We start from the raw sequence: 24,205 nt of genomic DNA, 5'->3' as shown, positions 1-24,205 counted from the left end.
CACTTAATCAGTGTGAATGCTTTGATGGCCTGCGAAAGATCGGCTTTCCCTACCCATCCCTTTGCTTGTTCTCTGTACGTGCTACGAAATTATTATGTCCATTGCTACCACATTTAAAAAACACGGCAATAAATACATACATTTGATGTAATAAAACTGTTTGCCTTACCCGCCTTGGAGAATCTGCTTAGGGTCCTTTTCCCATTATTTGGGATTGCAGTACGGGCTTTGCTGGGTATATTTGTTTGTACATACACTATATATAAACACACATGTGCAAACATATGTATAACTATCATTTTTAATTTCAGGCTGATGCTTCTCGAAAGCTGTTTGGTTGAAAAATGGAAAGAACAATTGTATAAAAGATTTAAGGTAAGAATGACAAATTGTTACATTTTTAGGAAAGAATACCACCTGCATGTAAAATACATGTCTACCTGTATTTTTAAATAAAGTTGTTATTCATGCAACAGCCACACACTTTTTCTTTACTAGCATTATGAAGTTTACAATATGTAAGGAATAGAGTACTGTTGCTTTAAGCTTTTAGTGGGTGTGCTGCCATGGTTCTTAAGTGCCAAGGACGAGTATGCTCGACCTTTTTGCATAGACTTGCATAATAGCCTGGCACTACAGTGGCTAAAGGCTTTGACAAAAATAAAACATTTACCCAAGTTTTGTAAGCATTGCTCTTGCATTTCTTCCATTTTGGGAAGTAACTTGTATCTCTAAAAAAGCAGCTGATAGCAGAGGGGCAGATGTGCAGTGTGCAAATCTATTACAGCAGCAGTGATGCAAAGAACATGTGATTTTCTTTTACTTTACACCAGCAAGTTCACATGTTGGGTAATCCAGCCCTCCATCTTATACTTAGAGATTTCATTGATGGATGTAGATTTCTAGATCCTAGGCCTGGCCCAGAAGGCGTGAAAGTGCTTTGCACTGTGGTCATGAGAAGCACGGGGGTTCAATCCAGCACAGTCTTGGAAGAACTCAACAGAACTATTACAGGAAAGATGACAGTCAATCAAAGGATGTAGTAATATTTGCAGTCTATAGAGCGAAATAGGCTCAGGTGAAGCTCTTATCATACAAAGAACATGAATGCTAGATAATAGAGGCGAGTGTCATTGCGCCAAGAATTGAATACCTGCTGATAATACAGTAGCTGTGAAGAAATGGCTATTGCCCAGCAATAGCACAAGGGTAAGCAGTGGCTTCCAAACCTTATGTTCCAGCCAACACTACTATTAGTGAGCAGTGACCCAATCATGAAGGTGGAAACGGGACCAAATGAATTCCAAACTAATGCTATACCACTTTTGCCTCTTAAGGTAGCATGGGCCAAGGACAGGCACTAATCTCTGGGGATGTATGAATCAGTACAGAAGCATCCAGACAACAATAGCACTTTGGTACCAAAGTAAAGTGAATATCCACACATAGTTTGCATAATATATAAATACTTTATTCAAACACAGAGAAGTGGTTCAAAAACACGAAATAATCCCACACCTGTAAAAGCAAATAACAGATTGAGGCAAACACATGATAAATGATCACTGAAAAATGTCTTCCAGGATGTGGGTCAAATCAGGAAATACTGGGTTCTGCAAACAGCATTACCGAAGGCAGCACCTTTGAGTTTGCAGCACAATAGGTCCTTCCGCCAGGCCTCATGAAGGTAAATTATGCTTGTCCTGCATTCCCACAATAGGCAAATACTTCAGAGTTGCTTGCAGGTCCAGCCACAGCGTGGGCAGGCTCCTTCTGTACCAGTATGCTTATGTGGGAGGCAAGATAGCTGTCACTTCAACTGTGCCTCAGAAGTAATTAGGCAGGGAGCTGCTAGCTCCCCTGGAAATCTTGTTTTCAGTCTATGAGCAACTCTAGCTCCAAGAAGAGTTCTGTTTTATTTACTGAAAAATTCCTCTTTAAAGATACTTCTCCAAATTGCGAGTTTCACCCCATGCATGTAGCCAACTCCTAACAGGGAATTGGCCCTTTTTCAAGATGCCTGTTAAAGGCTAATCCCTGTCTTTGTACTAGATTTTCCCTCCTCTGTTGTCTTATACTGAGGGTCTTTGATTTGCAGGAAATCCAGTGAAGGGTTCAAAATTGATTCACGATAAAAAAAACAACATGGCTAAAGTATTCTTCCTTTGGATTTCTGGCCTATTCAATTCCCTGGACCTCCCGTAAGGCCTGTCTGTCCTTTATCAAAAGGTCTCCATGATAATTATGTCCTTTCAATTATTTCCCTTTATCCTGCATCTTCTTTGAAGTGCTTGTTCCCAACCCTACCTTCTGGGAAAGCCAGTCTCTTCTCCTGAGAGAATTCACAGTTCTCTTACTAAGAGAACAATAGGTTTCCTGAGTGTAACTGGGTCCGTGTGTTGTGGGAGGTTCTTTAAAAGCAGAAGCCTGCAGCAAATGTCTGTTTCACCTGTAGGCCAATTGGGAAGCCAGGATAGAGGATTATGGTATTGATAGCAAATTTGGTTTTTACCGTTCATAGCCATAGTTACCCTGCCATCATATTCATGTAGTTAACATTTAACAATTGTAGGATGTCTGTTTACCTTCAAATGGATTCCCATTTTTATTTCCAAAAAGTCGGTTCGAAATTTAACAAAACTATATCTCACGACATGCTAGCAATACATCTGTTGGAGGGCACCTGCCTGATGTGGCCAGACAAGCTCCCCCAACTTGTAGACTACTACAAGCTCCATTGCTTCTAAAATGAATTTAGTTTTAGCAGACTATTTGTAATTCCATGCCATATGTTCCCTCACCATACTTACCCTATAATACTGGATTAATGAGGTAATATGTGTCAATATGATATGATATGATGTGGCATTTATAACGTGCTTGCACACAAGTTTTTTAGGCGCAAACTGTACGATGGTTTCCTTTTTTTTTAACTTAGGTTTTATTAGCATTTATGTAAAACAATAACATGGACTTCCGGAAGAGCTCTGTTACACCTCATGCATTCTCAAATAACAGTTGAGCATGTCCCTCTAACCCCCGCCCCCCGCATGCCCCTAACCCGATCCCCCCCAACTTGGGTTTCCTTGAACATGAAACCTTGGAACTTGATGGTAGGCATTGTGTTATACCACTAAGACACGCATGATGAACTTCTTTGTCAGTGCTCGAGATCTAGCCCAAAGATGGCTCTCGTTGTGATCTATCTTTTCTCCGTTTTGTGCTGGATAGTGGATTTCCCCTCCTTATTCCTCCCCACCTGACTCTCCCCCCACCCGTTCTTGGTGATCCCCTTCCCCACTTCAAGTTGTTACTGCATCAATGTCTCAATGTACTTCCCATCCCCATGATTGTCTCACCACGTCCCAATTTGACTGAAAGGAGCTTGAGTCATTGTTGACCATCGCAGTCAATTTGTCCATGAGGAACATATTCTTCAACTTTCTTTGCCAGTCCTCTTTGGAAGGGGCCACCAAGCTCTTCCATTTCTGGGCCAGGGCCACCCTCCCCGCCCTCAGCATTGTTACCCACATTCTGGGGTATCTGTACATGTCCAAGTCCCTCGGGGGCAGGCCAAGTAATATCGTTAATGGGTCCTGTGTTGAGTACGTCCCCTGTGACCTCTGCCATCCAACCCCTCAAATGCTCCCAGTACTTTTGAACCTGCGGACAGTGCCACCACATGTGTTCCCTAGTTCCCACCTGGCCGCATCCTCTCAGACATTTCGGCGAGACCCCCAGGAACATCTTTGATAGCTTTACGGGGTGACTGTGCCATCCTGTAAGATTTTAAAGTTGTGATCCATGTCTACTGTAAATAAGTTCCCATGGATTGCAATTTTGAAAACCTTGTCCCACGCCTCATCGCAGAGGACCTCCCTCGCTAGACCATTCCAGCAGCCATGGAACCCTCGCCTTTCCATTAGATTGTTAACATTCAATATCTTGTACATTTTAGACACCATCCCCTTCCTTGAGGTAGCAGAGTCTAACATTTTCTCACCCCCATGTAAGCCAGAGCCCACATGCCCGGGGTTTGGTGCGGTATACAAATGACAAATTAAATAAAATAAATAAATTAAGGCAGTAAATGTTTCAGTGCATTGAAGAAACGTGTGAAATATAAAGCAGGAACAATTCTAGCGCTGCCTTTTACCTTTCCAAAGTGACACATGGGTAGTGTGGTCTTAGTAACTTTACTTGTGCGAGACTGTATAGGGTCCCCTAGTAACCATATCTGATAGTGGACTGCTGTAGGCACATGTCCGTGCCAGATTCAACGGCACTGCAGCCTTGCACAGCCACTGTTTAAATCCTGTGATAATGCACTCCTGTACACAAAGTAAAATAGTGGAATATCCACACACATCGGAATGGCCCCCTTGTCAAATATTTGCCAGTGTTTGGCTATGTTTCATGGAACAGCCTGCTTCCTAACAAAAGAATAAGAATACATATAAATGCAGCAAATGGATGGAACAAGTGTCGATGCAATAGTTGGTGTACACTAAAGGAGCTCTTACCGGCCTAATTCTATAACTCTAGCCCTATCTTAGACAGCACCCCAATCTTTTACAAAATGGCAAATCCTACGCATTTAGGACTTTTGCTCATTTTTCAGGGGATTACAAGCTTCTTTTAATTATTGCATGTCTCCCTCCTCAACAGCTGTTTGTGCAAGGGTCAGATGGAGGGAAATGTTGCATCGTTTTTAGGGGCACAAACATATTTGTCAGTGTGTAGCTGTGAAAAGAGGAAAATAATATGCCGGGAAACCCAAAGGAAACACACCAAACATCGGTTACCAAGGAACAAAGTACTTTATTTTAAGGTCAAGCAATGACAAAGTCAAATGACAGATCAGATAGCTATCGGCCCTCAGTACAACACAACGAACTTCAACAGGGTTCGATGTATTCAGTGAGAGACTGTACATTGGGACATTCAGCCTTTTATACAATTCTCCAGCCTGTTGTCCAACTCCTTCGCGGGTTAACCATTCCATGAATGTATTACTGGTCTAGGGTCTCTGCCAGGTCAATCTTCTAATACATACATCAGTATGCGCATAGATCAGTTCCGTTGATACAGGTAATCCATTTACATGCAGGTCAACAGTAGGACAAGGTCTCAGTTCACGACCCTAACAAGTGGCCTGTAGGCAAGTTATAAATTAGCTGTATGGAGGTCATGTCGACCTAGATTCTATTCAGAATGGCATCGTCCACCATTTTGATGTACAGGGTGACTTTTACACAGCAAGAGAACCTAAAATGGCAGCTTAATTCAAGATGGTGGCTTACATACATTTCTAAGGTCAAGACCTTGCCGTAGACAGTTATTAAGCAACTTGGCGTAGGCCAATATACATACAATCGTTACAATAGGAGGCATAATTTAATATCCAGTTTGACAAACCCTCCTTTTGGCCTATGCCAAGGGCTAAGACTACTTCTGATCTCCTTGCAAGTAACTCCATACGTCATCGTCCATACACCCTGAATCACCGTCAGAGATATCTATGGCCATCAGATCGTTCACTAAGATCTCTTTTAACACATACTCCTTGGAAGTTTTATCCGGGGCATATACCTTTTGTCCTATCGTACCTATCGCCTGAGCACAACATCCCCCTAGCATCGAACATATAGTAGGCAGGCATTGGATACAACAACAAAGGAATAGCAGAACTCCCAAAATGATCAACAAAACTGAAAGTACCTTCCTACCCCAAGATCGCAAGGGATCCCAAAACCAAGCACTAAGATTCCAGTTCCCCTCGGGAACATGTACTTCTGAGCTAAGGACGTACAGATTCTGAATGGCTTTGAAAATGGTTGGGGAGGAGTTTGGTACGAAAACACAGCAAGCGGACCCCACTAATTTACATACTCCACCACGTTCAGCCATAATGACATCTAATGCCATCCGGTTCTGGAGTGCTACTAATCTTATCGCTTTCTGTTCTAATGTCATGTTATAGAGTATATCTGTGGTCCGGTTGATGGTTCTCTCCAGTACTCTCCCTAGTCTCCTGATGTCTTCGAAATTTGCTATCTGCCCCCAAAATGGCACAACTGATTTCGCTATATCTCCCATCACTTGTGCGGGGGTATCACCATTCTCGTCCTGCCGTGGATGAGCCTTTGAAACTTCCAAAGTGCTTGCTATGAATACCCCAGGTAACAGGATCCCTAAATAACAGGTTCCCTGCCAATCCCTGGGCAACCATGGAAATGCTACATTACCGCAAACGAAATAGACAGGTTCGCCTACATACAAAGGTCTGTTTTCCCCAGTCAAATTTGCAACGTCGGCACAGCCTTTAAAATATCCCATTGGCCGGGTACCATTCCTCTGTATGCAGAAAGAAACTGAATCGGGGATATGGTTAACAGTGTAAGAAGGAGGCACGGCATCCTTATTGCCTATCGGAGCCATTTTAAAGGAAACTAAAGATTGGAAAGGACGGGATAGTCTATCAGAAGGCCTAATTGAAGCAACGTTGAGTTTACTCCTATTTGCGAAAAGCGAGCATCCCAGGGGAGTCAGAACACGTTTTTCAAAATTATTCAAATTAGTTCCATCAAAATTCCCCGAGACGCTATCATTCCAACGTTCAAAGAACAGTGCTCTAAGAGAAGCATAACAAGCAGTCGTCAAAGGTAACGGATGAAAATACCAACCTAGCCCTTTATCCCCGTGTTGCGGTAAATGTGAACAGACCCAACAATTGGTTTTGTTAAAAATGGCATCTGTCGAATTCATAATCAGCATCATAGTATTATTGTGATACTTCTGTCTATGCTGAGAGTCCCTGGGTGACAGAGTATGCAAATGTACAAAAGGAGTAAAAACAGTAGGTACAATTTCAGTTGGCAAAAGAAGCTCTAGAGGATAATTCTCCTCGACGTACCAGAATCCTAAAGCAGTTACTATAAAAACCCCAATTATTATCATCAAAACACAGCAATACGTTTTTGGGGCCCAGGCACATTGTTCATTGTCCAAGTTGGTCACCCCCTTATTTACAAGTCCAATACGGGCAGTAGCGGTGGCAGGCATCGTAGTCTTCGGATGGAAACCCCAATGTTCGTTGCTGGCGACCCCCCGGTCACGCGCCTTCTTAGTCCTTCCCCAACCCTAGCCGACAGAGCCCTCTTTCTCAAAATTTGGGCAAAAGCAAGCCCTTGATGATCCTTTCCTTCTTTTGAATGCACAGTCGAACCGTGCCGTAGGTCTATTTTCTCTGCCGAAGATTATATCTGGTGGTACTGTTTGATCCGGAAATAAGGTAACGTCACTCCCTGAGGGAAGCAACGTATCAGAGGCAGCAGAAGTTGCAGAATTCGAAGCAATGGTTTTCCCAGAAATGACTTTTCCAAAGAGTGTGGAGACAAAATGGACGGTTCCCCAACCCCCACGGGCTCAGAGAGATTCTCTGACTCACTCACAGTGCTATTTGCTGCTTAAGGATCATCGATTGCAGCGTTAGCGAGGGGTTCTGTTTCTTCTGTAACGTGCGGCGTCGGGTGAGAAAGTTTCTTGACATGTGTCACATGTATCCAGTTCTTCTTTCCATCCACCCGCACTGCCGTTTGGGTGACCAACAAGACCTGGAATGGTCCCCGCCAGCGAGGCGCGAGGCAAGAAGACTGCTCGTATGCTCTCACCAGGACCCAGCTTCCAGGCCGGATGTTGTGTCCTGGGCCCTCATAACGTACAGGTAAAGCTGATCGTACCTGATGATAAATGAAATACAGATTTTTAGTCAACTGGTTACATTATTCTGAAAGCAATACATCTCAACATTTCTGAGTGCTTTAGGTTTCGGAAGACCCCAAGTATTGGCAGGCCTCCCCATCACCACCTCAAATGGAGAGAGCCCAGTCTTAGTTTGAGGGGTAGTGCGCATGGCTAATAACACGATCGGTAAGGCGTCCGGCCATTTTAGTTTGGTACCGGCACACGTCTTAGCGAGTTTGTTCTTTAGGATATCGTTATGTCTCTCTACCAACCCGGCACTTTAAGGATGTCTAGCCAAATGAAATCGCTTATCAATATGTAGTGACGTACATATCTGTAAAATTACAGCAGCAACAAAATGTGGACCATTGTCCGACCAAATGACTCTTGGCAACCCAAACCGCGGGAAGTACTCCTTTATCATAATTTTTTCAGTGGTCATGGCTGTAGCATCTTTGACAGGGAAAGCCTCAACCCATTTACTGAAGGCACAAATGACCACAAGGACATAGTTTAAACTATTGCACCGCTCCATCTCAATAAAATCAAAATGAATCACTTCAAACGGGACAGAAGGAGGCCCAAAGCTACCCCTTGGAGTTACCGTCCCCTTCCCCACATTGTGCTGTAGGCAAATCATGCAATTCTGGACATAATGCAGAGCAATTTTCGAAATCGTATCATTTACCCAGACTTTCTCTAACATTTTCGTAATCTGTTGAGCACACATATGTGGGACTGTGTGCCATAGTGACCATCATGACTATGTAGGCATTAGGAAGTAACCATTTCCCTTCAACTGTGTCCACCCAACACCCGTCATCATCTAATTTCCCCAAGCCTTCAGCCCATTTCTTAGATTCTTCCATTGTAGCATCAGCTTAGATATCCCGCACAGACCCAATATCCTCGTCCATTACATAGACATCCCTAGTTTCTCTTAGAGCCTACATTTCCGTGTGAAGATCTGGGGCAGTTTGTCTGGCTATCTGATCAGCGAAAGCATTCCCTTTTCCTACATCGTCTGTGATCTTTCGATGCGCTGCGCATTTCATGATCGCTAACTGACTAGGGAGCGCGAGCGCCGAGAGCAATTGTACTATCAGGGGGCCATGCTGAATCTTGGTCCCATGTGAAGTTAGAAACCCTCTCTCTGACCAAAGTCTCCCAAAGTTGTGAGCCACCCCAAAAGCATACTGACTGTCAGTATATATATTCACCGTTAGCCCTTCGGAAAGCTCACAAGCTCGGGTTAATGCTATAATCTCTGTGGCCTGCATGGAGTTATGTGTAATTCGCTTGGTCTCTACAACTGTGCTTAATGTAGTGACTGCATAAGCAGCTGTGGATATACCATCCGGAAGTTTGAAACAGGAGCCATCACAAAATAGCTCCCCTTGCGCATTATCCAAAGGAGTGTCCTTAAGATCAATTCTGCCCTTCGTTTCTTGTTCAGTAGCATACAGGCAGTCATGTGACTCATCATCACTGCAAACAGTATTTTGCGGGAAAGGTAGAAGTTCAGCTGGATTAAGAACACAACACCTCCTAATTTGTATATGGGGAGCAAACAAAATTAATTCATATCTTGTCAATCATGTGGAAGTGAGGTGTTGCGTTTGAGTTTTGTTCAATAGAACATCTACAGAGTGAGGCACCATCAGGGTTAGATCATGGCCTAGGACCATTCCCCCACTCTGTTTTACAGACGCGGCAGCAGCAGCGACAGCTCGCAAACATCTTGGCAAAGCGCATGCGACAGGATCAAGGGCGGAAGAGTAGTAACCGGACGGCCTATTCTTCCCTCCATGTTCCTGGGTTAATACAGCCAAAGCACATCCATCACATTCGTGCACAAACAACACAAAGGCCTTGTTGTAACTTGGTGTACCCAAAACCGGCACAGAGCATAATGCAGTCTTGAGCAGCTCAAATGATTGTTGATGTTCCGATTTCCATGGCAATGGCGAAGAAATGCCCTTATTTGTCAAAGCCAACATCGGTTTTATCACTAGTGAAAAGTTCGGGATCCATAACCTACAGTAAGAAGCCATACCTATTAAGGCTCTGACTTCCTTCTGTGTACTTGGGACAGACATGCCAGAAATGTGTTTTATTCTTTCAGGTGTCAATCTTCTTCCCTCCTTTGACAGGAGGTAGCCTAAATAGGCAACCTCCTGGCAACAATATTGAAACTTTTTAAGCGACGCTTTGGGACCATGCTTAGCTAGATGGATGAGCAACAATACAGTGCCCACTTTACAAGAGCTCTCAGAATCTGCTGCTAAAAGCAAGTCGTCAACGTACTGAAGCAGCGTACAAGTAGGGGGTCATTCAAGAGTATCAAGCTGTTCTTTCAAGGCCCTACAATAAATGCTAGGACTCTCAGTGTAACCTTGAGGTGCACGAGTAAATGTGAATGAGCGTCCCACTAAGGGGAACGCGAACAAATATCTACTGTCCTTGTGTATAGGAATACTGAAGAAAGCATTCTTCAGGTCCACAACACTAAAGTAAGTAGCCGTAGCTGGAATCATAGTTAATATCGTCGTCACATCAGGCACAATTGGAAATTGTGGAGCGACAACTCTATTGATGGCACGCAAATCAATTATAAAACGAAACGGAATAGCATTATCGCCTTTTTTGTACACGGGTAGGATCGGACTATTGCACAAACTTCCTGTAATCTCCTCAATCACCCCACGATGCACAAAATCGGAAACAATGCTCTTCAAAGCTCGCTCACCTTCAACCGAGATCTTATACTGCGGAATACGTGGCAGCTTAATGCCATGTTTCAAGACTATTCTAACAGGATCAATCTGTAGAACACCGACATCATTGTCGTCAGCCGCCCACAAAAACTCCGGGACATTACTGAATTCTGGTGGCAAAGGTCTAGTCAAAAATTGTGAAACAGAACACTGCTGTGGTGAAATCGTCAAACGCACTCCATCAGATGAACAATGAATTATCGCATTTAATTCCTTCAACAGATTCAACCCCAAGAAATTCTCTCCACAATTCGAAGTCAAAAGAAATGGACAATGGTCCGTAAAGGGACCCAAAGAAATAGGCACCGGCGAAGAAACCGGACAAATGACTGGTGTGCCAGAAAACCCTACAGAGACATTGGTTTGCCCTGACAGTGGAATGTTTGGAACCTGAGAATGATCAATGGAGCACTTTTGTGCTCCAGTGTCTATCAAGAACTGATGTTTCCTATTTCCCACTACCATTTCAACGTAGGGACCTTTCTGACTAACGGGAATAGGTGTAGGTTCCAAACCCTGCTCCGGGCAATCCTAACGAAACAGAATATCATCAGAAGGAAGCTCCTCAGAGAGGTAAGCAGCAGAAGGGTGATCGAATATGTTTCTAGTATCCACACTCGAAGTCTGATTGTCCTGTGAAAAAGATTGCTGAGGATCCTGTGAAAACTGACCTCTACCAGGGCCCCCCACCACGGGGCGACCTCTGGGTCGTCTAGCCATACTCCCAAATGTGTTATTCGACCTCTGTCGAAGGACGGGGCATTGTGCACGCCAATGACCCTCCTGGCGACAATAGGCACACTGGTTAATGTTCCCAGGACCCAAGGGCACATTCCCTTGTGGAACATACTGACCTCTAATCTGCGAACTACCCCCTCTGGGGCCTCTAACAATTTGTTGTAACAATACTTTAGTCTTTAAGTCTCCTTTTCTCTTTTCTACTCTATCTTTTTCATTATTGACACAGTTCTCGTAATGCTGAGCCATGTGCAGTACTTCTGATTGGGATTTCGCCTGCCAAGCGCTCTCGGAAGACATAATCTGTGACTGGATGTCAGGCAGCAATCCACGCACAGATTTGTCTACAAATAACCTTTTCCCAGATTCTGTGCCTAAATCCTTTCCACTAAAGTCCGAGAATACTTGTTCGAACCGATTAAAGAACTCGGTGGCACCTTCAGACTTTCCTTGGACACAGGCCGTAAACTTGTCCCAAATAATTCTTTTTTCGGGAATTACAGTTTTTAATTTCGCAATGATTCTGTCAGGCAAAGTGAGTATCACCGAGGCAGTCTCTCACCAGCTGGCCTTTCCCCGTCAAGCTTAGTTATATTAGCCCACGTATCTCCCAACCCAGGTGCATCATCTATTGTTCTAACCTGCTTCCACAAATCTACGGGCAGGAGTACAGGGAATAACAAGTCAATATCGCCTAGGGTGAACACTGAGGACTGCAAGACGGACTCTATCTCTTTATAGAATCCTGTCGGATTTTTCCTAATGTCGGGAATAGATTGCCTAATAGTGTTCACTTCCTGTCGTGAAAATGGGACCTGAACAAACTGCGACACATAATGTGCAGGAATGTCCACAGCAGCTACACCTGCTGCAGCATTAGCGGCAATCTCAACTTTTGGGACAAATGTCGGAGGTACCTCTCTCATAGGCAACTGAGATGTAGGCAACTCCGAACGCTTACTAAGCAACAGAGCTAAGTCGAGCGCTAAAGTAGTCGAAGAAGTGTCAAGTGAAAAAGCTCTCTTATAAATACCCAGTAACTCTGTGGGACAACTAACCTTCTTCCTCACACATTCATTGTGCAGGTACTCTACCATTACCTGAATCACCTTCCTCTGCATTTCTAGAGTATATTGACTATATGTGTCATATACCTCAACCGGAGTTATCGATAAATCCGAAATCCATCTAATCGCATCTTTTGTACAAATTTGTGCTTCCTCAGATGCCCATTTACGACACGGAAGAAATCGTTTCTGTACATACATACCCTCCTCTTGGTCATCCTCATTCCGTAACTTCTCCAAATCTCTCCTATACTCAAACAACCTCTCGACATGCTCATGTACTTTCTCCACAGTATCTCTTGATAGTGCTAAAGTATTCAGATCCCTCAGCCCCTGTGGGAGATCCACATTATTTAATTTACCCCACATTACGCATAAATGAATCCCTAAACCTTCAATAAAAACATTTTTCTCAGGAAAATTATCCATATTAGACAGTGTGGCAAAAACATTAGCTCGGTCATCTCTCTCCATACAATGCTTAGCCCATGCAAACAAATCCTGCTTTTTATCTGTAGGGACAGTATTACGAGTAACAACCTTCAACCCCGCACCCCGATCAACTATAGTCGATACAGAACCACTCGGGAGTGGAGGTGCAGGCAGATTCAATGGAGGTGTTATTACTGGTGCAATGGGAAGAGGTAGTAGAGCAGGTGGAGGAACAACAGCTGGAAGAATAGGAGCAACAGGTTGAGCAGGGAGAGCAGGAATAACAGCAGGAAGAGGCAAAGCAACAGGAAGAGGATCACACGGAGGTGGTGCAGAGGCACCAGGCCTTCACTCGTTTAACAGTTTGTCGAGAAACTCATCAGAAACATGAAGGTCTTTAGAAGGATAGATTTTCTGAATACCGAGTGAGAAAGCCCTATCCATATTCCTAACTGACACAGACTGTTTGTCCTGATCATATAACAACGCCTTTTCAGCGTTCGTTTTATGACGGCGCGCATGTTTTTCCCTACTCTTAAGCTGCTGCAATGCTTCTTTTTTCCAATTCTGTAGAACATCAAATGCTGCGGGTCTGGCCTTTTTCTTTAGCAAGACCGACTCTAAGTATTCAATACGAGGGATCTCAAAACTACCATTGATTGGCCACTGAAGTTCGGAGGCATGTCTGGTTTGTCTGTGCCAAATATCATTAAATACTACACTTCCAATGCCATGTTTACAATACATAGTAAACGCCGGTGACCCCTCCTGTGGTGCCGGGCGGCTAAATTCCAAAGATTGTCGATCGCTGCGGAATAATGCCCTGAAGCAGCTAGCCAATTTCCCAGGCATTTCTCAAAAACTTGGTGTTACCTGGTCAATAATTGTGTCTGCAGATACAATGCGCCAAATTCAAATTGTCACGGTTAAATTAAGAGTCGGGTCACGACTCACCTGACCAAACCTAAGGAGGACCGTACGGTTTATCAAAGAACTTACCTAACAAATGTTACCTTGTGTTTGGTGATTTCGGCAAATCTGCCCGCCTCAAAAAGTGGACCCTCGTCAAGATGCCGTCCCAGACCGCACGGCTATCGTCCAAGGATCGGATCGTGCAGCGCTGTAGAGGTGTTGCATCTCGTTCAGTCGGGCCCGTAGTATCACACCGTCCAATCCCAGTCGGATAGCATGCGTCAACCGGTGTCCAGTCAACTCGTCGAAAAAAAACTGGTCGACTGCAATTTGGTCGACGCAATTTGGTCGAAAACCATTTCGTCGAAAACATTTTTTTATTTATATATTTATTTTTTGGGTTTTCGTTTTGTTAAAAAATGGGTTTTTAGAGAAAAAAAGGGGGTTGGGGGGGAACCCCCCCCAAAAAAAAAAAAAAAGGGTTAAAATAGAAAAAAAAAAAAATTCGACGAAATGGTTTTCGACCAATTTGATTCGACCATTTGTCTGGTCGACCAATTTTTTTCGACGAATTGACTGGCAACCGCGTCAACCTTCAGTGGTCAGCCATCAATCTTGAGGGTCCCTATTCGGGCGCCAACTGTGAAAAGAGGAAAATAATATAAGGTCGGGAAACCCAAAGGAAACACACCAAACTCTGGTTACAAAGGAACATACAAAGTACTTTATTTTAAGGTCAAGCAATGACAAAGTCAAATGACAGATCAGATAGCTATCGGCCCTCAGTACAACACAACAAACTTCAACAGGGTTCGATGTATTCAGTGAGAGACTGTACATTGGGACATTCAGGCTTTTATACATTTCTCCAGCCTGTTGTCCAACCCCTTCGGGGTTGCGGTTAACCATTCCATGAATGTATTACTGGTCTAGGGTCTCTGCCAGGTCAATCTTCTAAAACATACATCAGTATGCGCATAGATCAGTTCCGTCGATACAGGTAATCCATCTACATGCAGGTCAACAGTAGGACAAGGTCTCAGTTCACGACCCCAACAAGTGGCCTGTAGGCAAGTTATACATTAGCTGTACGGAGGTCATGTTGACCTAGATACTATTCGGAATGGCATTGTCCACCATTTTGATGTACAGGGTGACTTTTACACAGCAAGAGAACCTAAAATGGCGGCTTGATTCAAGATGGCGGCTTACATCAATTTCTAAGATCAAGACCTTGCCGTAGAGAGTTATTCGCGTACAGTTTTAAGCAACTTGGCGTAGGCCAATACACATACAATCGTTACAATAGGAGGCATAATTTAATATCCAGTTTGACATAGCCATGATTGCGTGTGCCAGGCTGCACAGTATCACCTGTTAATCAACTGTGATTGTACAAGCAGCATGGATGTAAAAAATGCACTTAGAAGCATAATTCAAGTATCATTTAAAAAATGTTTCCCCACACAGTTTCTTTCGAAGCACACAAGGCAAAAAACATCATTCGCCCAGGAAGCATGAAAAAAGCATAAGCCCCTTAAAGCAACATTCAGCACCTTTACAAAACAATAACAAATCAAAGGTGGAAAAATATCAATTACGTAGGTAACTTAGACTAAACAGGCTCTTGCAGCAACGTTCTATAGACTACGTTCTATAGGCTCAACTTATCCTCTGGCCCAGACTTTTACAAAATGGAAAATCCTATGCACTTGCTCCTTTTATAGGGCATTGTGTCAGTTGCTTCAGCATGGGATAGAGAGGCACAATATTGCATCGTTTTCGTAATCAAAACAATATTTGTCAGTGTTTAGTGATTCATTTAGATCTGCCGGACTGCACCGCGCCACCTGTTAAACACATGTGGCACTGGCCTGCACAAGGAGCATGAACACAAACAATGCACTTAGAAGTATTGTGCAACAAATCATGATCTATCTCCAGTGCAGACAGTTACATTAGCGACACAGAGATGGAAAAAATCACTGCACTGGGCAGCATGAACACAAAACATCAGCCTTTTAAGGCAACTTTCAGGAAATCACTCATCGGCTTAAACAGTGCCATTGGACCTTGCAAAAGGGTCGCTGCTGTAACAGAGCTTTGGGCAGGATGCACTGATCAAGCACGACAGAGCAAAGCTCACTTCAGTTAGACCAAATAATGACGCTGACAAAGCTGTGGGACGTTCGAGTTTCTAGGCATGAGGTCACTGAAAAATAATGTAAAAAATCAAGACAATCCAGCCGCTCCTCCTTCTGGACTGCGCACAGGCCTCCTGCTTTTGGAAAGTGCCCCAGATCTCAGTAAGCTATGGCGATGAGGAAAGGACAGCAGGATGTGCCTGGTGATTATGGATTGGGAACGTGATTCATCTCTCTCCCGAGTCACATTGATTACGTGGGCCGAATGAGTTTTGGAGTGGCCTACAAGGATTCACATTCTGTCCCTGCTGGAGCAATTACTCCATTCCCTGAAGGGTCTGTGAACATGATCTGAACTTGGAAGCCACTAATGGGCCTAGTTAAACATAGCCATGGCACCAGAAGTAACAGTGGTCTCTGGACTTGTGGCAACTTAACTTCAAATATGAAACTAGTGCATAAACCAACTCTCAACTGTTGGCTTCTGAAAGTGGTTGAGAATCTTTAAAACCTGACCTCTGTGGCACCTATAAATCTGGCTGAAAGATTATTTCTATGAAGTTCACAAGAGATCTGTAATGTGAATCCATCAGAACTGTACTACACTTTATTACTGGTGAGAGAGTTGCATACCTACTTATCCTAACATAAGGGGTCCTACTTTCTCTTGATCATGGTACCACCAGGGCATTATAAAAGAATTTCTGCCTTGTCCAGCTGCACCTCAGATCCAACCGGCTCAGAATTCAGAAAGCCGGGCAGGATCTTTAGCTTTCTCTATCTTAGAGACGGAGGCCATTGCTCCACTCTTTAAAGGAGACAGAGCCCACATGGTACAGGAACTAAAATGTGAGATAACCCATTGTAAGAATGACCTCACCTCCTCCATCAATGAACTGGACCACAACTTGCAAAACATCAAACTGAGGGTGGCGGAAGTGGAGAATAACTTTTGTGATCAAGAAAAAGAACGTCTGGCTTAACAAACTCAGCAATAGAAGAGGACTACCGTTGACTTGCAGATAAAGTCGCGGATGGCTAAATTAGACCTCACAGAAACAACAAATACCTCTGTACAAATCATGTTTCCGTTCAGAACTCGTTAGTTGGAAATGTTTGTCTGTGAACATTTTGATTGCGCCCCCTATATCTTGATGCTCAAGACAACCATTGAGTATATTAAATACTTGAAAGAAGAGTTCATGAATGTTACAATCCATAACATTCCTGGGAACTACCATTAAGCCTTTTCAAGACTCAGTTCACATCAGATGAAGCCAGTCACAAAGAAGTTGAAATAGAATAATATCTCTAACAAGTGGGGCTACCCTTTCTGCCTCTCCTGTTGCATAAATGAGGAGCAATATCTCTGTACTACAAAGGCAGCAGCTCTTGTTGCATTTACTCTGGACTCATCCGTTCAGTCGCAGGCCCACTCATTGCAGCCCTCCTCACATTGGTCAGTAGAAGGGAATTACATAGAAGAACTCAGAGGAACCCAGCTTGAGCTTTTGTACTGTCATATACCGCTCCCAATCCTTTTGGCTTAGCGTTCAATATTGTAATTGAACTATATGTTATTCTCAGGTCAGCAGATCTGTGGTTAGTTATTGGTTTCACAGTCATGCCTGTTATGAAGCTACCCCCCCTTATCCCGTTTAGCGATGTGAAGTTCAGCTTGTAAATGTCATGGGAGGCAATACTGCTGCAGATATGGTTAACATCCTTTGTTACCAGAAATGGCCCATCATATGTCTTTCAGCATGCAGGCGCTTTATGATAATGTGTTTGGTGTCTTAACTTTTTTTCTCGCTGAGTCCATATGCTTTTTTATTTTTAATATGACCATGCTGGTGTGTTTTTGTTCTTTCTTTTCGAGTCTAATAAGATTGGTGTTTGCATTCGTATCTTATCTAGTTTCCTTTTATGTCAAATCTCTCGTGAGAATGAACCCTTACTTTTGAGGATTGACTTTTCTGAATACTATAAACACTTCATTGAGGGGGCCTTTTTCCACATTTCTTAATGGCACGCTGAACTAACCCCTTACCTCCACAATATGGCTGTAACATTAGATTTTCTCTCATTACATGTCCAAAGACTAAACTCTCATGTGAAACACTGTAGAGTGCATAGTTATCCTCATGCCTTAGTAGCCAAAGTCATTTTGATCAATCTCTTGCATTCAGATCAACACTGCTTGCTCTCATTTTTTCCCTCGACAATATTTCTCTTCAGCTGGGTCTTAGTAAGCAGGTATGGCTATTCCTTTGGAGCATAATCTGAACTGGAACGTGGGCAATGTGTTGGGTGCCACTGAAGGCTAATTCTTAGGGATAGTTTCATATCTAGGCACCAAGATACTTAAAGTGCTCTCCGTGCGTACCCCCATTGGAGGTCAATAATCGTTTTTTTACTTGTCTTATAGGCAAACCATGAGATATCAGCAAACGGAATAAATTCTTGCAGGTGACTTTAATGTCACCATAGATCCTTCCTGAGCAAGATCTGGCACAGACATTTATGGAATTACTTCCAAGGCCCCTATGTTTTTAAATTCTGTAGTCTATTTGCATTGGATCAACATTTGCAAACATGACAATCCGACCGTTGGACTAATAAAATGTCCATTTTATCTGGTGCAGTATTGTCCTTTTTTTCCTTTCTATGCTGTGTAATCCCTACACTATTAATTACTAAGTCATCCTTCGCTTTCCCATGATATATTGGTGCGCAAGATGACCACCAGCAATCGAGGGCTGACATCACACAACTCTCAATGTCTAGGACCTGGTACCCTGATGACACACCATCTCCAACTATAGTCAGCGCCTGGAGATTTCAGAATCTCCCCGCTTTCCACTTTGGCCTGTTGTTAAGTTTGGTGGTGCTGCGTCACAGCAGCCATTCATCTACTGCCACTCTGGGATCTTGGCACCACTTCCAGCATGGCCATAAGGGAGCCTGCATGAAAGACAATCCTCCCAGACACCGGCAGATACTATAAGGAAGGCATGGTATCAAAGTGATATAGACACAAGTGATCACAGTTCAAGGGTGTTTATTGAACTTCATCAGGGGTGTGAAAAACGCCTATCTAAATCTAAGGTGTGAGCAAGCTACAACCATCAAATATTAATAATACTGTCCTAGTGGAGGCTAGTTAAATAAAAAGGGCATATACTAAAAGAGAACTATTGTAAATCCTTACCGCTATGCTACAAATATTGTGCGATAATGTTCACAAAAAGAAAGACGTGTTCACAAAATGATAAGTCAGGATGTTTAGGCCGTTGGCCTCCCTTCCCCATGTTTTTAGCACGGGACAGGGCGGTTCACTCAAGCACAGCACACTCTTGGGCTCCTTTTGTATGAGGTCATAGTTCCTTTTAACAACATCAGGGCCTTCCCTGCCCAAGTTTCTTTTATTTAAAGTATCTTGCCTTGAGAGGGCCTGATGTACCAGAAACAACGAAAAAATGTTCCTTTCCAAATATTCAAGTCGGGCGATTGACGGGTTCAGACTAACTTCATTCGCAGGCATCCCTCAGTCGGGTTCACATTTGCCACAGCAATATCTTCTCGGGTGTGCTACTCTTCACCCGGGATCCCCCTCTTCCAGGCTCAGACCCTTTTTCTACAATTAATCCCCCTCAGCCAGGCTCAGACCAATTTCAGTTTACAGACAATCAAAGACTTTCAAATGTGCACAGCATTTAACTTAAGCCGCTGCAGGACAACTTCGATTTCACAGTTCAATGATTTGTACACGCTCGGGGGGTATCAAACAGAAACCTTCAACTGAGCACCCACGTGGCGCCGGACCACTCAGTATCTGGTACCTATTTCGGTTTTATAAAGTTCAATGGTATACAAGTTCTCTTTCTTCATACAATGTTGCCGCTTGCAACCTTCAGCATAACACAGTCCGGTCTGCTATCAGTTTCTCCAATTCACTGGCTGTACTGAACTCGCTGGCGTTGCTTTGCTGTCAGAGTCAAGGACTGTACCACCCTGGAAATCGCTTCTCCCTGCCTTGGCTATCGATGTGGGAGGGCCCATGTACCTTTGACACACACTACACCATCCGGCAGCTGCAATTCCCGGTCTTATGTTTCTTTTCCTTGAGGCTTCTTGAACGTCGTGGTACTTTGTTGAAAAGGGCTAGGGTAATTCCCTCCTTGTCATCCTCTCTGGTCTTGCAGCCTTTCTCCTCAGTTTAAACTGCCATCTCGGAATTGCTGTTTCCTCGTGCATTTGGAGCAGGAGTGGGAAATACATCTAAATACATAACACACACAATATTTAAGAGCAGTGGGGGTAAAAGGAAAAAAGGACAATTCTACTATGCCTTTTGAGTATTTAGAACGGGCAAGTGCAGCAAGGAAGAGGGCTGGGGATAAGTGCTGGGGAGTCTGAGCTCATTGACTGTCAGGTATACGGTTCTGGTGTTAGTCTCTTGTTGCTCACAATGAACTGTCCGTGAGAAACTGTTCATGTCGGGAAAGGGGGGGGTGGCTCTGAGATGCTAGGTAGGATGGGGGAAACGTGTTGTAAGGAAGGGGATACCGCATCTCACCCTTCGGGTGTCCCACTTCCACTCCCTGAAGACCCCCCATCCAGTTGATCCTCCTGCACTAGTCCACCCCCTTGAACTGGATCCAATAGCGATGGCCATGTCCTGGCCTCCTGGATGACAGATCGCCAGGGACCAACGAGTGAGACACCTTCAGGTTTCTCACAATACCCAGCTCTGCTAAGCCACTGAGGAATCTGCGTTAAGTGCTGTCCCTGTGCATCATGCACCCAGATCACCACCAATGCCTTGCCCCTCAGATTTGATAGTGAATGGAGGGGTCTCTGCTAGCCAATGCAATGTAAGCACCTATGGTAGCAGTCCTCAGACCCTTACCTCTTGGTCATTTCAGCATTACACCCAATGCGCAACCACTAACAGATCTGAGATGGACTCCTAATCCGGTCACCATCTTGGCCTCACCCACAATCTGTACAATTATTTTAATGTACAATATGTACAATAACTGGTGCACATTTATCATAAAATATGAGGCTCCAACGTAACTTATACTGCTTGTCTCCTTGTACAGAGAGAGACGCAGCATTTTCTGACAAGGCTCCATGTCTCTAGGAATGAGGAAAGTACATTAGACCGCCATCATGCAACAGTGGTTGACCTGACTGGAGAGCATAAAGATGGCACCTCTCACAGCGTCCCACAATCACCTCTAGCATTGCAAAGATTCCTACCTAATCAGCAGTCCCCGAAGAAAACACTTCTTTTGTGCAATTTCAGAATGAAGACAGCCCTCTTTTCAGATCATGAATTTTTTGCCAAATGACGTTGCCCCTTCTGGTCATAAATTGTGTTAGCTCAAGGCACTACTCTTAAATCCATAATAGTGCCAGTTTGTTCCCATAACCTCAGGACAGGTGCGTGCTTCGTCCATTTCAGGTATGAACCATGCCCAACTCCCTCAATGAGCAGTATGATCAATCTGCTCAGAATGTACCTGATGCCTGTCTGGAGTTCTATGGATTGTGGATACTCACTGACAAGTACCTCTGAAGAGATTTCTTGATACATTTACCATCTACAGACCTGGCCTGTATTTGTTTTGTATTTATATAGCGCTTAACACCTAAGTGCCTTTCAGAGAATCAGGACGGTCCAATTAATATGTGAATGTCTGAAAAACAGATCAAGCCAACAGAAGATTATCTTTAAAATGAGATTTAAAGTGAGAAAGAGAGGAAAGATACTGCAGAGAAACATGGCGAGGATTCCAGTGCTTAGGAGCAAGTAAGGAAAAGGAAAGAAAACGAAAAGAAGCACCATGCGGGTTGGGAAGAAGAGCTTGAGAGCAGCGAGTATGAGACAGGGAACAGAACAAAATTTGAGAAGAAATTAAGGAGGGGCTAAGCCATGAAGACATTTAAAAGCAACACAGAGACAGTTGAAGAGAAGATGAGATTGGAAAGTTAGCCACTGTAATGGATGTACAGTTAAAGAGATAGTCAAGTGGGGAAAGAATATACAGAACACAAAATGATGAGCGATAGATTGTCCAAAAACCAAGAAGAAGCCTACAGGAGTAGAATATATGTGAGGAGATAAGAAGCTTGAAGGCAGTAACCTGACAGGCCTTGCAGATATTGAAAAGTTGAAAGCGGCACGATCGAGAGATGGAGGAAATGTGAGTAGTAAGGTAAAGAGAAGTGGCAAAGACCAGGATTGCAGACAGAAGTAGAAATAGGAAGAGAAGCAGGAGGAAATGAAGTAGAGCAAGGGGGGAGATGAGGTGGAATAATAGAAGCAGCAAAGAAGAGACCCTCACTCTTATATGTATTGAGGTGTAAGTAGTAGGAAGACATCTACGATTAGATAGAGAGAAGATAGGCCAAAAGAGAGGAATTCATGTAGTCAGAAAAAGAAAAGGGCCAAAGGGAATTTCTCTAGCGGACTTAACTGATTTCAGGCTGCATACTGAAGGTCAGCATCACATACATCTCTATATGTAAAATGACCAACTGATGCATACTATGAAAGGTGGTAGTTACATCTTACGCCCTGGAGAAGTCGAGCTACCCTTCAGTAGAGATGAAAAGCTCTCTAGTGTGTCAGAGCTCAGGTTTCAGTGATGCTCCAGCCTGCATACATCCTGATTCTGAGGTGTGTGGTAGTAGTACTTTTTAATGTGAACAGCAGTTAAGTCTAATTTGTAATTCTAGCTTTTGTGGTTATCAGCTGAGCCATAGATTTAATACTAGCTTTTTGTATGCTAGTATTTACATAAATGTCCCAAAGAATGGATACAAATATCCGAAATGCATTGGACGAATGTTAAATGACTGCATCTGTGTCAGCCATTAAATACTTTTTATCTACTTACTTGAACAGAGTATTACTCTAATATTGGAAACATCTAGAAATTATGTGAAATACCATAAACTTTGCAGCAGATAATCTGCAAGTGTTCCACCAGTTTCTGCGAATGCTTTGCCAGAAACAAATGGTGCTATTGTTACACTTGCCAAGTGCTGGAGAGTTCTGGAGGGAACCAAATAATTATGAATGAATTGGTAATAATTTTACACAAGTGGTGCCCACACTGATGGTCTAGATTGGCCAGTTGAAACAACACCAGCCTACAATTTACAGTCATATATATGCCAACATTACCCCTAAGTACAGAATTAATGCTATTAATAATGGGCTGAGAGGCATGGTTGCACTAAAGTATAGGAAAAGATCATTTGTCATCTAGAAGGCACTGAACTTTGAAAGCCCGCATTTGACACTCTGAACAATGATAGTGTCTGAGGTCACCAGTTTCCCTATCAACCATGTTCATCTATGAGGGATTGAACCAGATACTAGATAAATATACAGATGTAGGCCTCAGCCAGCACCCCTAGACTATTGATGCCCAGATCTTTATATCTCGATAAATGACTCAACATTGTGGTTATGGCATGATATTGGTGTTTTTACTTTTACTTGTTATCTGGCGTTAAAGCGCCACCAATTAGCTGACAATATTGCTTTGGAGTACAGCTATTAAAGAAATGGGTGAGGAGGGACACACAGGTTGTGGGTGTTTGGCTATTTACCCACCCATCGACTTCCTCTGCCCTTGCTATTTCCAATAGTCATATCCACCCATTACCTGCCCATCCCCCTGTAGAGGAGCAGCTGCATGCCTCTGCAGGAAATCCCAACCCCTGCCTCCTATATGTTGGAAGCCTGAGATTGTGCGATGTTTGACACCAACAGTTGTGCCAATATTGCAGCGTATATTCGATAGAAGATACCCATTGAGACAACCCTATCGAATGTAGCCCTGAAGAGACGACAATCTGAGGGACGAACTCCCGGAAGGAATATAAAAAGAGCAAGGAAAGAAGTCTGTGACGTCATAAGAGAGTATGAACGAGGTCTGAGAGTACTGACCGAAGAGGATGTATGGATCCGCCAGAAACTAAGGACGAAGTAAAGAATCAAGTGAACTCTTAAATATGAAAAAGAAGATTACATGTGCATGAAGTGCTTCAGAGAATCAACCGTGCAATAACTATACAGACGCTGAAACGCAAGATAGACTGAATCATCGTAGAAGCTGGCTATATGTAGTGAATAGAATGTAGGCAAAGCCGTCATTATATAGAAACTGGACATCGGTATCGTGAATTTTAATAAGGAAGGACCCATACAGAGGAAAGGGAGAATTGTCTTGCAGCAAGAATACGCTGAAATCGTGGAGCTGCATGGTGAGGTTTTCTAGCTTGGAGTCAAGACTGAAGCAGTCAAGGTCGGTTATCTATTCTAGAAGGGAGTGAGCGTACAAAGGATGAATCATCCCTTGTTAAG

The 24,205-nt window shown here is 43.5% G+C and overlaps 1 protein-coding gene across 1 annotated transcript in view; it reads left to right on the top strand.

Annotated features, from left to right (window-relative positions):
* SFRP4 (secreted frizzled related protein 4) overlaps window positions 1-24,205 on the top strand; it is a 201,814-nt gene that overhangs the window by 152,666 nt on the left and 24,943 nt on the right. The window contains exon 5 of the mRNA XM_069613270.1: window positions 312-375. Coding sequence (XP_069469371.1) covers window positions 312-375 — 64 coding nt within the window. The remainder of the gene's footprint in view (window positions 1-311; window positions 376-24,205) is intronic.

This window comes from Ambystoma mexicanum, chromosome 5p, assembly GCF_040938575.1.
Source record: "Ambystoma mexicanum isolate Mex_15411 chromosome 5p, UKY_AmexF1_1, whole genome shotgun sequence".
Taxonomy (NCBI): Eukaryota; Metazoa; Chordata; class Amphibia; order Caudata; family Ambystomatidae; genus Ambystoma; species Ambystoma mexicanum.
The sequence above is the reverse complement of the archived record's forward strand: the minus strand, read 5'-3'. Positions and strand labels throughout refer to the sequence as shown.